At 18.3% G+C, this 15,852-nt stretch overlaps 1 protein-coding gene across 2 annotated transcripts; it reads right to left on the reverse strand.

Moving 5' to 3' along the window:
- Positions 1 to 10,458: 10,458 nt before the first annotated feature.
- Positions 10,459 to 15,464, reverse strand: LOC102671052 (serine/threonine-protein kinase STK11). Of its 2 annotated transcripts, none has more exons than XM_006608927.2 (6): positions 15,000 to 15,343; positions 13,753 to 13,873; positions 13,132 to 13,317; positions 12,834 to 12,970; positions 12,330 to 12,673; positions 10,459 to 10,841 (listed from the first exon to the last, which is right to left on the reverse strand). In XM_006608927.2, exons 1-6 carry the CDS (start codon positions 15,341 to 15,343, stop codon positions 10,681 to 10,683), a joined length of 1,293 nt encoding a protein of 430 aa, XP_006608990.1. In that variant the 3' UTR covers positions 10,459 to 10,680. The 2 variants fall into 2 exon arrangements, with proteins under 2 accessions (XP_006608990.1, XP_006608991.1); XM_006608928.2 differs by lacking the exon at positions 10,459 to 10,841 and adding an exon at positions 11,164 to 11,289 and having other exon boundaries at positions 15,000 to 15,464.
- Positions 15,465 to 15,852: the final 388 nt, after the last annotated feature.

Below are 15,852 nucleotides of genomic sequence, written 5' to 3' on the forward strand. Positions count from 1 at the left end.
TATATATCAAATATACATATATTTAAATATTTGATTTTTTATTTAAATTGCCATTTAATTCAAAAAAACTAAACTAAAAAAACAGTCATTATTAAATTATAATTGTTATAATAAATATTTTAATCTTATAATAAGTTCTTCAAAATATTTTCTGTTTTTTATATTATTAAATTTATTTAATAATTGAATCAAATATTAATACACGATTTTCAAAAAAGATTAAAATAAATATTTTTTTATGATTTTTTGAATATTTATTTATTTATTTAAAAAACTATTAGAATACAAAAATTTGCGAATATTTATTTAAAAAATTACAAGAATATGATGTCCAAAAAATAATTTTAATAATATTCTATTTAATAATCAATTTTTACTATCATAAGTTTGTGAACTGCTGTAAATTTTATTTCTTTAACAATACGGATTGAGTGATAAAAATCATTATTCAAATTCATTTTAAATTGTTTAATTAAATTGTTTTCTGAATATAAATATAAATATATATATATTAATTTATTAAACTTTAATAAAAATTTTAATTTTATCGCGTAGTTATCATTCATAAACAAAAGATACTGAAATCAATATCAATTATTCTATTATTATTATTTTTATTGACATTTAATAATACTATCAATTGTCAAGTGATAGTCATCTAACAGGATGATAATCGTATTCAAATTTGTTTACAAGTTCTCCTAATTAAACAAATTATAAATATATAAAATCATTAAAATAAAATCATTAAAATTGTAATAATATATAAAATTATTTATAAAATATCATAATTTTATATTCACATAAATTTTGATCCCAAGGATTTCTAATATCAAAATTGTAATTTTTATAAATCGTTTATTAAAAGATATAAAAATATATTGTAATATAAGTTTGTTTTAATTTAATCGTAAGCATTTCTATTAGATATAACGATTCTATAATAAGTAATAGAAAAAATAAAGTAATAGAAAAAGTAATAGAAAATACAGTATATTATTCCAAAGAAAGATTCATCATAAGTATCATTTCTCAAAATCGATGATATTTAAAAATCTAAAAATCCGCGCAATCATTTTGATGAATTATTTTTTCTTTTCTCAATTTTTCAAAGCATTTTAAATTATGCAAGATATTTTATATCTAAGATTTTATATTTTATATTTCATAGTTAATATTTTATATTTAATATTAATTACAATTATATCAATTTCAATTATAATAAATTAATTAATAATACAGTTTTAATGTATTTAAATCTTATTATGCAATATTAATCGAATATGATCATATTTAAAAATTTTGGTATAATATTTAAAAATTTTAATCCGAATAGATCTGATCGGTTACTGTGTGCAGAACATTATATTATGAATAGAAGTAATCAAGGGAAAGAATCTATTAGAAAAAGCTAACTGAAAGGAAAGTAACACGATTGCTATGCCATCTATCAGAATGCTTTAATATTATTATAAATATAAATAAATATTATTATAAATTCATTCTTATTTATGATCTATTCTCTTTCTTCAATGATTTTTTGGCAATTTTATTTTCATTTTGAAAAATTTAAATTTCATAAATAATAACTCAGGTAAGATAAATATTTAATCTTTTTATATCAATAATCTTTTTATATCAATATAATTTTCAAATTATTATTTTTTAAAAAAATATAAATATAAGTACTTATTTTATTATAGATACATTAAAATAAATATGTTTACTTTCTTTTTTAATAATTATTATTTTAAAGTTTTTTAGAATATATTGATATAATATTACAAATTCATTAATAACAAATGTTTTATACGAAGATTAAAAATTTTGATAACATAGATTTGATAAAATAGATATATTCCTGATCCAACTTTAGTCATTGAAATTATTGATGTAAAGGAGAAAATATCTATTTATTAATATTTAAATCGGCATTGTATTTTATTTCTTTGATTATCACTAAAGGATTAACAATATTTAAAGTTTTGATGAATTTTATTTTAAATTTTATAATTTTATTTAAAATAACGCATAAAAAAAACTGATTTTTTTTAAATTTTAAAAATTTTATTTATTAAATTATTTTTTAAATTATTATTATTAAATTATTATTTATCAACAATTAAATATTAGTTTCAATTAAAAAAAATTTTTTGAAATAATAACAATATATTTGTTTTGTGTTTTGAATACTTCTTTCTTCTTTAAAGAAATTGTATATATTATTAAGCCGAAAAAATATTATTGCTTGCGATTAATTTGTTATTTTTTACAGATTAAGTATTCAGAGTTTCTTTGTTCTCGAAGAAAAAAGATAAAACATAAAGATCGAAAGACAGATAGCGACAAATCATAAAGAGAACAATTGAGCAATAATGTTAAAAAAATTTAAAAAAAAAAATAGAATGATATATTTTTTCACTTTATTAAAATGAAAAAAAATAAATTCAATACAATGAATATATACATTCTCGAGTTGAAAATTCAAATGTAATTTTATAAAAATTTATAAAAATCGTAAAATTTAAAAACCTATAATTTTTAAATAAATATAAAACCAACAAAATGATGATTTAAAGTTCCCTAATTTAATATGAATTATATTATATTTTAAATTGAACAAAATTCAAGATATCGGAGTCAAAAAATTATCAATTTGATATGTAATAATCCTTACATATATTTTATATGATTTGATAAAATATATATGTGTTAATAAAATATCTTCAAAGAAAATAAACAAAAATTATTTTATGATAATAAATATTATATATATTTAAGTTCATATAGGTTTTCTTTTTCTTGGTTTTATTTCTTCATTATTCATATTACATTTTTAAAACATCAAAACAAAAAAATGTTTATACGAAATTACAAAAAATTATTGCATTGCTGCATAATGTACTCTTATATTTATCGTACATACATATATTTTCATATAATAGTAATTCTCAATTAGTTTTTCGCTCTCTATTATTTTCAATTAAAATATGATATCAAATTCTATAAATTTGATAATCCGATTTCAAACAACCTATCGTAAAAACTTCCTTTTGAAAAAATGACATCACATTACTTCTATTTCCATTCTCTCTCTAATATCATTGCATTGTGCAATTACAAACAATATTCCTTTTATAAAATTATTTGTCTACAATCTATAATATGAGTAAGCTACGGTTATTATAAATTTTCAATTCATGATATCACATTCTCATTTGTAGTAAAGGAAAAACTTAATTGAGAAGAGATTAACATAATGCATTGCTACATGTCCACGCATTAAGGTATGTTTTCATGTAACAATAAATATCAAAATTTTCATTGTCATCATACAATATATAATAATAAATTCAATGCTATTACAATATAATAACGACAAAAATTGTAATATTTAATGACATGATTATAAAAATCACAATTTAATATCGAATAAAAATGTATATGCATAAGCATATAGCTATATATATATATATGCATAAGCGTATAGCAATCATATAATGTTACTCTTCTCTTCTTTAAAACTTAGCTTAGTATTATCAAATAAAAATGTGATGTCATATACTTAAAATTTAGAATCTTATCTGGACAATTATGGAATGAATTTATTTCTTATACTAGTTCTTTTGTCAATTTTTTCAAAACAGCAATCTTAATTCTAGATTTCTCTAGAATTTTGAATATATGTTTACATTTAATAAAATTCTTATATATCTTTACATTTTGAAATTGTATCTTATGTCAAACTTTAAATCAACTTTAATAATAATATATAATAGTGATAATTTATAATTAATAATAACAATAATAAACAGACAATATCTTTATCATAAATTAATATCAATTTTTATTTAAATATATCATAAATAAATCAAAATCATATTTAAATTTTTTTTCCAAAACATTTATTGGTATAAAAAGTTAAATTAAGTTAAAAAATATTTCTTAGATTCAAAAGATTAAGAATATATAATGTATCAAGTAAATTTAATAAAAATTAGAATTTTTTTTAAGAAAGAATAGGAGACATTTCAAATTGAAATTATTTGTATTTATTTGTAGAAATTAATTATTAAATGTCATTTACAAAATAATGTAATATATACATTTATTATAATTTAAATTATATTTTTATATATTTATTATATTTTTATATATCATATTTATATTAGTTGAAAAATTTAGAAATAATTCTAATAACAAATATATATCAAAGAAATATTTAAGAACATTAGATCTTTTTTTCTTTTTTTATATTTCTAAATAACATATTTTTTTTTTAAACATATTATTTATCATTTTTTGAATTATATTTTTTATATCCTCTTAATGATAACTTATTTTTAATTTGTTAATTTTAAAAAATATTTTTAAAAAAATATGATGTAAAGAATATATTGATGATTATTCAAAGTTTAATAAAAAAAAAGTAATTATTAAATGATATTTATTTTATTGATTTTTATTATGATATTTCATTTATACATTTCATAAAATTTAATGTTTTAAATTAGATAATTAAAAAGATTAAATATTATTAATAGACAATGATATTAATTTTAAATTATTTTCTTTTTCTTTTTTTCTTATAGAAACTTTGAAAGTTTAATTTATATTTAATATGATAATTATATATGAAATGCATAATATATAATTATTATATTTGTTTAGAAATAAAACCTAAATCTCTATAAAAAACAAAGAAATGTTTCTTTCAATTTTAATTTATTGTCATAATTTACAAGAAAATAAATTTATTTGATATTAATGACATATTTTTCAAACAATTTTTATAACAATGAATACAATAATTTTTTAGTAAAATTTATTATATATTACATATTTTATAATAATTTATTTATTAAAAAAAATTTTTTTTATTTCTGTATTTGTATGTAATACAAATGTATATTCATATTATTATATATATATATATTATATATATATATACATAATAACATTTATTATTTTATTAATCACTGTAATTCTATGTATATTGTATATATATTTTATCATGATGTTTATCTATTATATAGAATCTATAAATTAATATTTTTTAAAAGTAAAATTATTTCAAAAACAATATATGTAAATATATCATTAATAATATTCTAATAAGAAATTATATAAAATATATGAAAAATATATAGAATATATAGAATATTTTATGTATTCTCTATTAATTAATAATAAATAAAAATTATTTTGATTATAATATACTGAATAATATAATATATGAATTAATAATTTTGCATATATTGTTGAAATAATTTATTTTATGGATTTACAATTTATTATATACATATTTCTAGATATATTTACTATATACATATTGTTAAATAGTTTCATCTCTGATTTGAAATATATATATATATATATAGTTTGACTTAATATAATTATCTTGAATATCTTCGGAATTATGTTAGCTAGATAAATTTCTTTTTTAAAAATTAAAAATTAAAATTTAAAAATTGTTTAATATAAAAATGGTTATCATATGATCATATCAATCTTTTTGTAAATAGAATCTATGAAATAGATGGATATATGAAAATCATTTCTTTGTTTTTTTTTTTATGGATAATATATAATATTTTATTTTACTTGATATATATGATATTTGATTTTATGATAATATGTGATATTATGTTTTTTAATAAATAATAATTTATAATAAGACGAATACTAACATTTATAATATAAAAAAAATATTACAAATAAAATTAGTTAAAATAATAAATGATTGCTTCATTAAATATTTATATAGGATATATAAAGAAATAATATATAAAGAAATATCATGACTATAATGTGATTCTATGATTATGATCTATAATTTATAATCTCTCCATCAATGAAGATTTATAAAAAATTGTTATCACAAAAATGATTTTTGATATAGATTTTCAAGATCAAAATTTTTATATTGCATTATATAGTACTCGTTACAAGAAATAAAAATCGCAATAAATCATTCTTTTGGAAAATGAATTTAAAGTTTCATAATTACTTTATTCAATAATTTTATTGAGATATTGCAATGTACATATGCAATTAAATACATTACACATTAGTTCATTAATTTATGAAATATTTGAAAATTTTATGAAGAAAACAATTACGTCTAAACGAAATTTAAACAAAATATCAATTCAATTTGACTTTTCATTAATTTCATAAATTAACAATTTATTGATTAGAAATTAATATTATATATTTTTTATCATCACATTATATCATTCTAATACACATCAGAAAAGAAAAGATCATTGCTCTCATCGATAACAACTCGATAAATAGAAAAAAATTATATGCATAATGTTCAGTTAAATAATCATAACTTAACAAGATTTTACTGATGAATTATACAAGTCGAATTATATTATATATTATATAACCACGCTTTTTTTATTATTGCTAGAATTAAAGGAATGACAGTATTTGAGTTAAAGAGTATTTTGCAAGGATATTTTAATGTTTGAGCAGGAATCATTGAGATTTATAATATTGAATTGACTTAAATCTAATATAAGTTTAACTATAAAATTTCTGAGGAAAAAGATCACATATTTGGGATAGATTTGTTTCTGATAATCTAAAATATTTTTTGAAGACTGATAAATTAGAAACATAATATTATCTATATCATCGTATATAGTTATATAAAATCGTTCATATCATCAAATATAGTTATATACAATATCGCAATTCATTTAAATTTTAAAAAGTTAGTTCAAATATTATAAATCTCAATGATTTTTCCTTAAATAAATTAAATTAAAGTAAATAATAAATTGAAAGCAAAACGTCCCAATTTTATCATTCTGTTGATTTTGAAAATAATACATATTTTAAAAAGCGTAGTTTAAAATATGTTTCAACTGTTTCAACTTGTGTAATTCACCAACAAAAATTATTGTTATATGCGATTAACTGAATATAACACATATACGATTTTTTTCTATTCACTGAGCTGTCATCGAGCAATAATGATTTTTTTTTTAGTATTGTTTCTTTTTCATTGTGATTTCTGATGTGCATTAGGATGATATAATATTAATTTCTAATCAAAATTGATCTGAAATTATTAATTTAATTATTGATTTAATTAATGAATTGTAATGAATTGATATTTCTTCATATTATCATTATATAAGTTTTCACATATTTTAATTGCATATTATTTAGATTGTAATAATTCAATAAAAATATAAAAATATTTAATAAAATAGTTTACAAAACTTCAGATTTGTTTTTTAAAAGAATGATTCGTTTGTGTTTTTTTTCTTACAATAAATATTGATACAATAAAAAAAATTTTGACCTTAAAAATCTGTCAAAGTCATTTTTACGATAAAAATTTTTTTTAAATCTTAACTTATCATTTTTATAAATTTTCAATAGTCGAGAGATATAGAATTACAGTATGATGGCCATGATATTTATTTTTTATATATTTTATATATTGTATATTTTATGTATTGTATATTTAAATTATGCTTATTTTAATATTTTTTGTTATTATAATTCTTATTGTAATAATTGTAATAATTGCTTTATATAATGATTACTTGATACTAATATTATTATTATATTTGTCTTAATATGATGTTTGTTATTAACATTGTTATTGTTATAGAAACCGTTCAAGAATGATTCTATTGATGCTGGTATTCAATATTTCGATATAAAATATGGCCATAAGAAAACAGAAATAACATTTCTTAAGCAATTTTATCTAAGAATCTAAGAAATTCGATATGATTATATGATGATTATTTTTATATTAAATAATTTTTATTCTGGCTATTATAATTTCAAATTATTTAAAACAGTAATTCTAAATTATCTTATATAATTTAATTATTTATATGAAAAAATCTATTGCTATTAAATTTTTTGTTATATTTGATAAATACTATAAATTCTATAAATTTATAAATTATATAAACATATAATTTTATAAATATGAATCATTTCTAGTAAATGATGAAACTTTTAGAACATCACTATAATAATAATGATTTTTTACATTTATGTATATATATATATATATATTAATATATATTATAGTAATGAATTTATGATTGTAAGCAATATATGTATAAAAATTAAATAAAATCTAGAATATTATAATAAAAAAATTATTTTTTATAATTATTATATAACATTTACTTAATTTAATATTAAAAATGAAGCATACAATTTGCTTATTTGATATTACTGTTATTTTGTTTTCACATCATTTTAATACAAATGCGATTATATTACAATTTAAAATTACAAGCTAATTACATTAATATGTATAATTCTGTGCAATAATTTTTAATTATTATACAGATAAATTTTTAAATATACAGAATATATTTAATTATAATGATGCAATTTAGATTTTTTATCAATTTTATTCCACTGTGCGTATGTCATATTTTTATTATTTTAATTTAAATCTTTATTTTATTTGAATTCTACTTATTTATTATAAAAAATATTAACAATTTAAAATGATAAATAATAATAAATTATATTTGTTATAAAAATTATTTTAAATAATTTGAATTTTATAATATATTATTTGAATAAATCAATTGAACAATTATTGTATTACTTTGAATAATTTTCTTTTCTTTTAATTAATATTTCGAATTAACATTAAGCAAAAAATTTTAAATTGTAGTACTAAAATATAATAATTTTAATTTAAATATCACTATATATTCATGAAAAAATATTGAGAAACACAATATACTTATGGTATATAAAAATATTACGCACATATTTTTTTTGTATATATTTTTGATTTATGTTAAATCTACTAATTTTGTTAATTTTATTTTGCACATTTCTAAATTTGAAAGGTACAAATAAAATAACGAAATAATCAAAGTTAATCAATAAAATAATTAACTTGATGTTATTATTAGTGAATATTTTCACCATAAAGTTATTATTATATATTTCTTAATATCCTGTATGTTTTTTCAAAATAACATATAATAAATTTTCCTTTAAAAAAAATGTTTGAACAAAAAAACAAAATTACATTATCACATAAATTTGATATAAACTTCTACTTCTTAATTATCATCTTTGTTCATTCTTCATGTAACTAAATATAATTACATATAATTTTTTCTTGTTTATAATATGTACAATCACAAAAGATATAATTATTTTTATGTGCTTTCAGTACTTGGCAGTATTTAGGCACCTTAATTCCATCAAGGAAAGATAATGAGAGAGAGGATAATTTATATTCATGTTCTCTCTATAACTTCAAATTTACATTTAACAATTCATTATGATTTTATCTTTGTATAAATTGCGCAGACGATATTTAAAAAAACATCAATATTATTGATTTTCGCTTATTTAAAAAAAATATTTTTTATTAATGTGACAAAATTTTTGTTAATATATCTTTTACGAAATAAATTATTCTTTTGTGGAAGCATATCAGATATATAATAGATACATATGTCTTGAATTGGTTATATCTTTTAATTGGTAGATTTACAATTTATACTTGAAATATGTATGTGTATAATGTGCTCCTGTATAAAGATTTATTACATGCTAAATTTATCACACCCAATTTTGACAATATTTGGTGTAATATTAAAGCATGAATACAAAACATTTAATATGAAATTTAAAAGTAAACATACAGATCAACAATACATTGTATTTATCCTTAATGATATTCAAGTACGCTTTGATAATATCTATTATAAGTATTTATATGTGAAACAATTCTTAAATTCTTGTATATAGAAGAATCGATGTTTGTTTTATATTAAGTCATGTTACAAGAATTGCATTAAGTGTTTACAAGTCATCTTACGATGATAATACTATCATATATATGCAGTCTACAAACACAGATATTTTCTAAAATAACAATTATATATAAAATATTTTTAACATGTACATATATTGGAGGAAAGTTTTTTGTCAATCTAAAATAATATTTGTGACATATTTAATATGTTTCTGTTTATATATATTTGTATGTTTGAATTATTTTATCCTCCATCATAACATCAACCATAAAGTTTTTATATTAGAAATAGTTTGTTAATGTATTATATAAATAAATCTATTTAATAAACAAAAATTTATGCTTTACTAAAAGAATAAAAAATATAAATTTTAATAGCGTCAAAGTTAGTAAAATAGCTCACACAAATTTTGTTCAAAGTAACATGTTTTTTTTTAATTCATAAAACAAGAGTAATAGAGCAAAGCATGATGATTAAAAAATAGAATTCAAAATAATTTGATGATTTTTTTGTATTACTTTTTCAATCTTTTTATCATTTAAGTTGATAAAAAAGAGAGAAAAGAAAAAAGAACACTTAATAACATATACTTTAATAATTGTAACTTCATTATGGCACGTGAAAGAAAATCACTTTATTTGGATGTCAAGTTATTAACCTCATAATTAATAAATCATAATGAATTATCTACTACGACTATTTAATATTAATATCACAAATGTTTACATTTAATGTTTTTGAATTAGTTTAAATTTATACTCAATTCGAGCTGTAGCTAGATAGTTATTCTAGCATATTTTAATATTTATTAAATTTTCAGTCATCTCCGTTGCAGAGAAACTTTATACCTGACATAGTCAGTAAAATGTATGATAAAAAATAAGTATGATGAGTTAAATCACGATGGCTTACAAGATGGAAATTTCTTAACATTAATACATGAAATTGGTTTGCGCCATCTCCGTTTACTCTGATGTGAATTTTGTTTGTTGTTGTGACTATTCCAAGTACTTTTTTGGTCTTCACTAATTTTATCCATTTCTTGAAGCCGTTTTTCTTCTGAACAAAAAAATGAATTTATTTAAAATTTGTTTATAAATTTATATTATAAGGGTTAATTCTATTTTATGTATAAATAATATAATAATTTTATAATCTATTGTGCAATATAAAAAACAAGACTGTTTTTGCAATAATATTACTACACATAATTTAAAATATGCATGACACATTGCAGAAGCTAATAACAGAGGGCTATTCTAAATATTAATGAGTTAAAAATTTCAATACCATAATTAATATAAATTTAGATGTGTGTTATAAAATGTAGAAAGGAAGAAAGGAGAAAGGTAAAACTGGGTATACACTATATAGAGAGTACCCGTTTTTGTCAGCTCGCAACATCATAGGTAGATATAAACGTGTCATTGTTACAGAATGGTGCATGTCTTTGATAAGAATACTAGTAGTCGATTTGAAAAAGATTGTTCACTATTCCGTTTAGAATCTGAAAAGCAAAAGCTGTATTTTATTCAAGTGTTTATTTACTTTAATTATAATTAAATTTATACTGTAATATAAATAATATAATATATTTTTTCTTCAATGATATCTTTTTTCTAATAATATATTAAAAAAGAAGGTTTTTTAACATATTTAACAAATTTTTAATAATAATTTTTATTATCTTTACTTAAAATAATTTATACAAATTATATAATTTAATTTTTATAAATAAATAAAATACAAATATCAATGATAATTTTATTAAAATACAATTATAAAATGACTTTAATAGATAAGATTATTAATTTAATTGCAAAATAATTTAATTATCAAACCACTTTAAAAATACTGCTTCTGAGCTATAATATAGAATATTAATATATTGATGGAATATCTTTGAAGAGTTGATTTCAAAGGCAAAACAAACAAAACAAACAAATACAAAAAATGATATATAAAAATGTAGATTAAGATTTATTTATTAAGTTATAAGCAATTTAAATTTGCATTAATGAACGAAATAAAAATAGAATGAGATAACTTTATTTCTGTTACATCGCCATCTTATTCTGTCTGTCTTATTTTATCTAATGTAATTTATTTCCTTATAATTTAAAAAATAAATTTCAATATTTATTTATATCAACTTATGTACTTGCTTTAGCCTTTAGAATCAATTCTTCAAAAATATTTTGACAAATACATTAACATCCTCTATAACCCATCCTCTATAACATCTTCTCTAAGCCACAAATAATATATGATTTATTTATATTTTATAATATATATAATATTTATATATATATATTTTTTATATATATAATATTTTATATATTAATATATATTAATATATATATATATATTTTATAATATATATAATATTTTTTTAATTAGTGTTTTTGTGCATGCAAGTTTATCTTACCTTTCTGTTAGGTGTGAATATACAAATTGATATAAATATTATAGCAACAAAAATTTAAGCTTTAATACATAAATATAATAACACATAACATAATGCAGAGTAATATAAAACAAACATACCATTTAGTTGATGTTCAGTATAATACATAGGATTGTCGTCACTTCCGTAATGATACTCCATCAGGTACGGTAGTACGGTCATACTATGCCATTTATGCCCTTTAAGAGGAGGTATGGGTACTTCTTCTTGTGTTTTAGGATGCCTGCATATAGTCCATGGATGTTTTTTAACTTGTTGCAAAGTAAACCTTTTATCTGCATCTTTTTGTAACATTCCTTGTATAAGAGATTTTAAAGGTTCTTCAACTTCTTCAGGTATAGAATATTCACCTTTTCCAATATTTTCATATAATTTATAAATATTATCGCCTTGAAAAGGATATTGACCTGTAGTTATATTGTATCTGTGAAATATTTATAATTTTATTAAAAATGCATAACAAAATTTTTATTTTATAATATTTATTTTATAATAATTAAAATTCAATTTGTAAAATAAATTTTTTATAATAATTCTTTAAATTACAAAAATAAAATTAATTTATAAAAAAAAGATATACTTACAATGTAACTCCACTGCTCCATATGTCTACTTTAAAACCAGAAAATGTTTCACAGCCATTTGCAATTTCAGGAGGCTGAAATGCTGGTGAACCTTGTCCCATTTTACATGTATCATCTTCAGAAAACATGTCTAATGCCTAATAAGTATATCAAAAATTACAGAATATTTTATAATTTCTTTTATTAATATAAACTTTAATAGTTTGTATTAATAGTTTAAATATTTAACTTAAAAAATTATATTATAATTAAATAAAATAAAAGAAATTCATTAATTATCATATATTATCATATATACCTCTGCAACTCCAAAATCGCTAATCTTCAAGGTACCATCTAAAGCTAATAATAAATTCCCTGGTTTTATATCTTTATGTACTATCCCTTTACTGTAGAGGTATTCCAAACCATCCAATAACTGACAGAAATAGTCATGTGCTTGCCAAATTGGAAGCTTCTTGAGAGGTGTACTTCCCAACATATCCTGCAAAAAATCTAATAAATAGAAATCTAATTGTTGTTAATTTCATGCAGGTTTTCATTATTTGTAAAATTTGTATAAAAATAGATTCTTGTAAAGTATATGAAATTGTTATATTAAATTATAAAAAGCATATTATATGAAAATAATTAAATTAAAATATTAATATTTTTTGTGTTTTTTTTTATATTGTCTAGTTTTAAAACTATCTTTTTTACTCTTATATTAAATATGTAAGGTAAATCACTTTTAAATATTGTTACGACAAAAGATGAGGAGTTTATAAATTTTTATTAAAATATAAATATTCAGAAATGTTGAATTAATTATTACACAAATTGCATCTGAAACTTTAAACATGATCAAATATCAATTTATTTAAAGATATATGTGCATAACACATTCTAAAATAAACCATGTAAGGTTTTTAAACTTTACCTGTAATCCACATACACAAAATTCCATAACTAGGTACATCTTCTCCTTTTCATCATTATATAAAACATCTACAAGGTTAATTACATTCTTATGTTTTAATATCCTTAATAGTCTTATCTCCCTGTTAATGAATGTGAATAAATAGCATTTAGAATTCTAGAAAGTAATTAAATATATGACATAAAAAAAATTTTTACTTTTATAAATCCATATAATTTATTTTTTCTTTTTTTTTAATATTATGTACATTATAAAGAGAAAAATCAAATTTTATATTTAAATAATTTTGATTTTTATTAAATAAATATTAAGAATAATAATAAAGCTTTATTATTAATTATAAATAATAAAATATTTTCAGATTCTAATTATGTAGATGTTTATTTATGTTGTATATATAAGATATTTCAAAATGAGTTATATAGATAAGTATAACATAAATCTATATGAAAAATGAGTTGAAAAAGACATTTTTTTATCTGAGATTTTATTTTTGAGAAAATCAAATTTGAAAATTTATTAAATATAGATGAATATGATTAATTTCTAATTAAATAGATAAGCTAAATTGACAAAAAGTTGTTCTACATAATAAAAAAATAAATTTTTAAAAAATGCAAAATAAAATTAATTCATTTAAAAACTAGATTTTGAAATAATTTAAATTGAAAATTCATCAAATATGTGAATATCTTATTACTTTTTCATAACTATATAAACTATATAATTATATAAATTTTAATTTTTTAAAAAATGAGAATTTAACTTTAAATAATGAAATCATATTTTATATTTTTTTATTTTCATGTATACATAGACAATAAGCTTTTATCAATAATTTGCATAATATTCAGTTAGAAATTAATTAAATTTACTTGTATTTAAAAATTGTTTAAATTTGATTTATTTGAAAATAAAGTTTTAAACGAAAAAAAATTTTTTTAACTCATTTTTATATATAGAATTATCTTTTGTCATCCTCTTATATTATCTGTCTTAAATAATACTATTATTATTTTAATTTTTATGGTCATTTTTATTGGATTAATATAAATACTATAAGAGTAATTTTTTTCTTTGTTTGGGTATAATAATATCAATATAACATAAATTATGTGAGTTACCATATCCATATAATTGAACAAAATAAGAATATGTAGAAAGATCTTGTCTACTTTATCTAATAATTATAAATTTTATATAAATATAAAAATATAAAAAAAATTTTAAAAATTTGTTTATCGTACCGTTGAACGTTAAGCTCTCCATTTGGGATTCTACGAAGTTTCTTCCTTTTTAAGATTTTCACGGCTCTTCGACAAAGTGTCTCTGAGTCCAGCACTTCTTTCACCTTTCCGTAACTACCTTCACCAAGAACATCACCCATAACATATTTACCGATAAATTTACATTTCTTCTTTTTTTCTTCATATATAATCTGATCTGAATCCACCCTATGGAAGAACATGTTGATCTCATCCAAATCATAAGTCGGATCATCGTTGATCCACGTGACTGGTTCGATATCCCGGAATATTTCATTATTAATTTCTTCTTCATCTGGGTCACATATTGTGATTCTATTGTCCATTTTTTATAATACTAATTGGACTAAAATTACTGAAAACCACACAACTTTAACCTAAAACACGACCGGCACCACCATTGTTGTGAATTACAGCTGTATATTCTACCATAGCTTGTGATAATAAAAGACACGATCATCATTTCAATTCCTGAATGTATACACACACATATCAACTATATTAGCGCTTAAATTCGAAAATATTTCGTTAGATTTATCTATCAAATTTTGCATTTCATGTATTTACGCAAATTTTTTTTACAACTATTTAAATATATTTTTCTTTCTTAGCTATTTAAGGAAAAAATTAAATATATTTTAGTAATATTAATCACATTAGTCAAAAGAAATTTCTCGTAAAAAAAATATATATCTACATATCATATTAATATTATATTTATTAAAAATTATATTTTTATAAATAATTTTATATATACAAATGTAAATGATAAATAAAATTTTATTCTTTAATTATTTAAATCTTTATTTATAAAATAAAATATAATTATATAAAA

Source organism: Apis dorsata, unplaced genomic scaffold (assembly GCF_000469605.1).
Source record: "Apis dorsata unplaced genomic scaffold, Apis dorsata 1.3 scaffold_50, whole genome shotgun sequence".
Taxonomy (NCBI): Eukaryota; Metazoa; Arthropoda; class Insecta; order Hymenoptera; family Apidae; genus Apis; species Apis dorsata.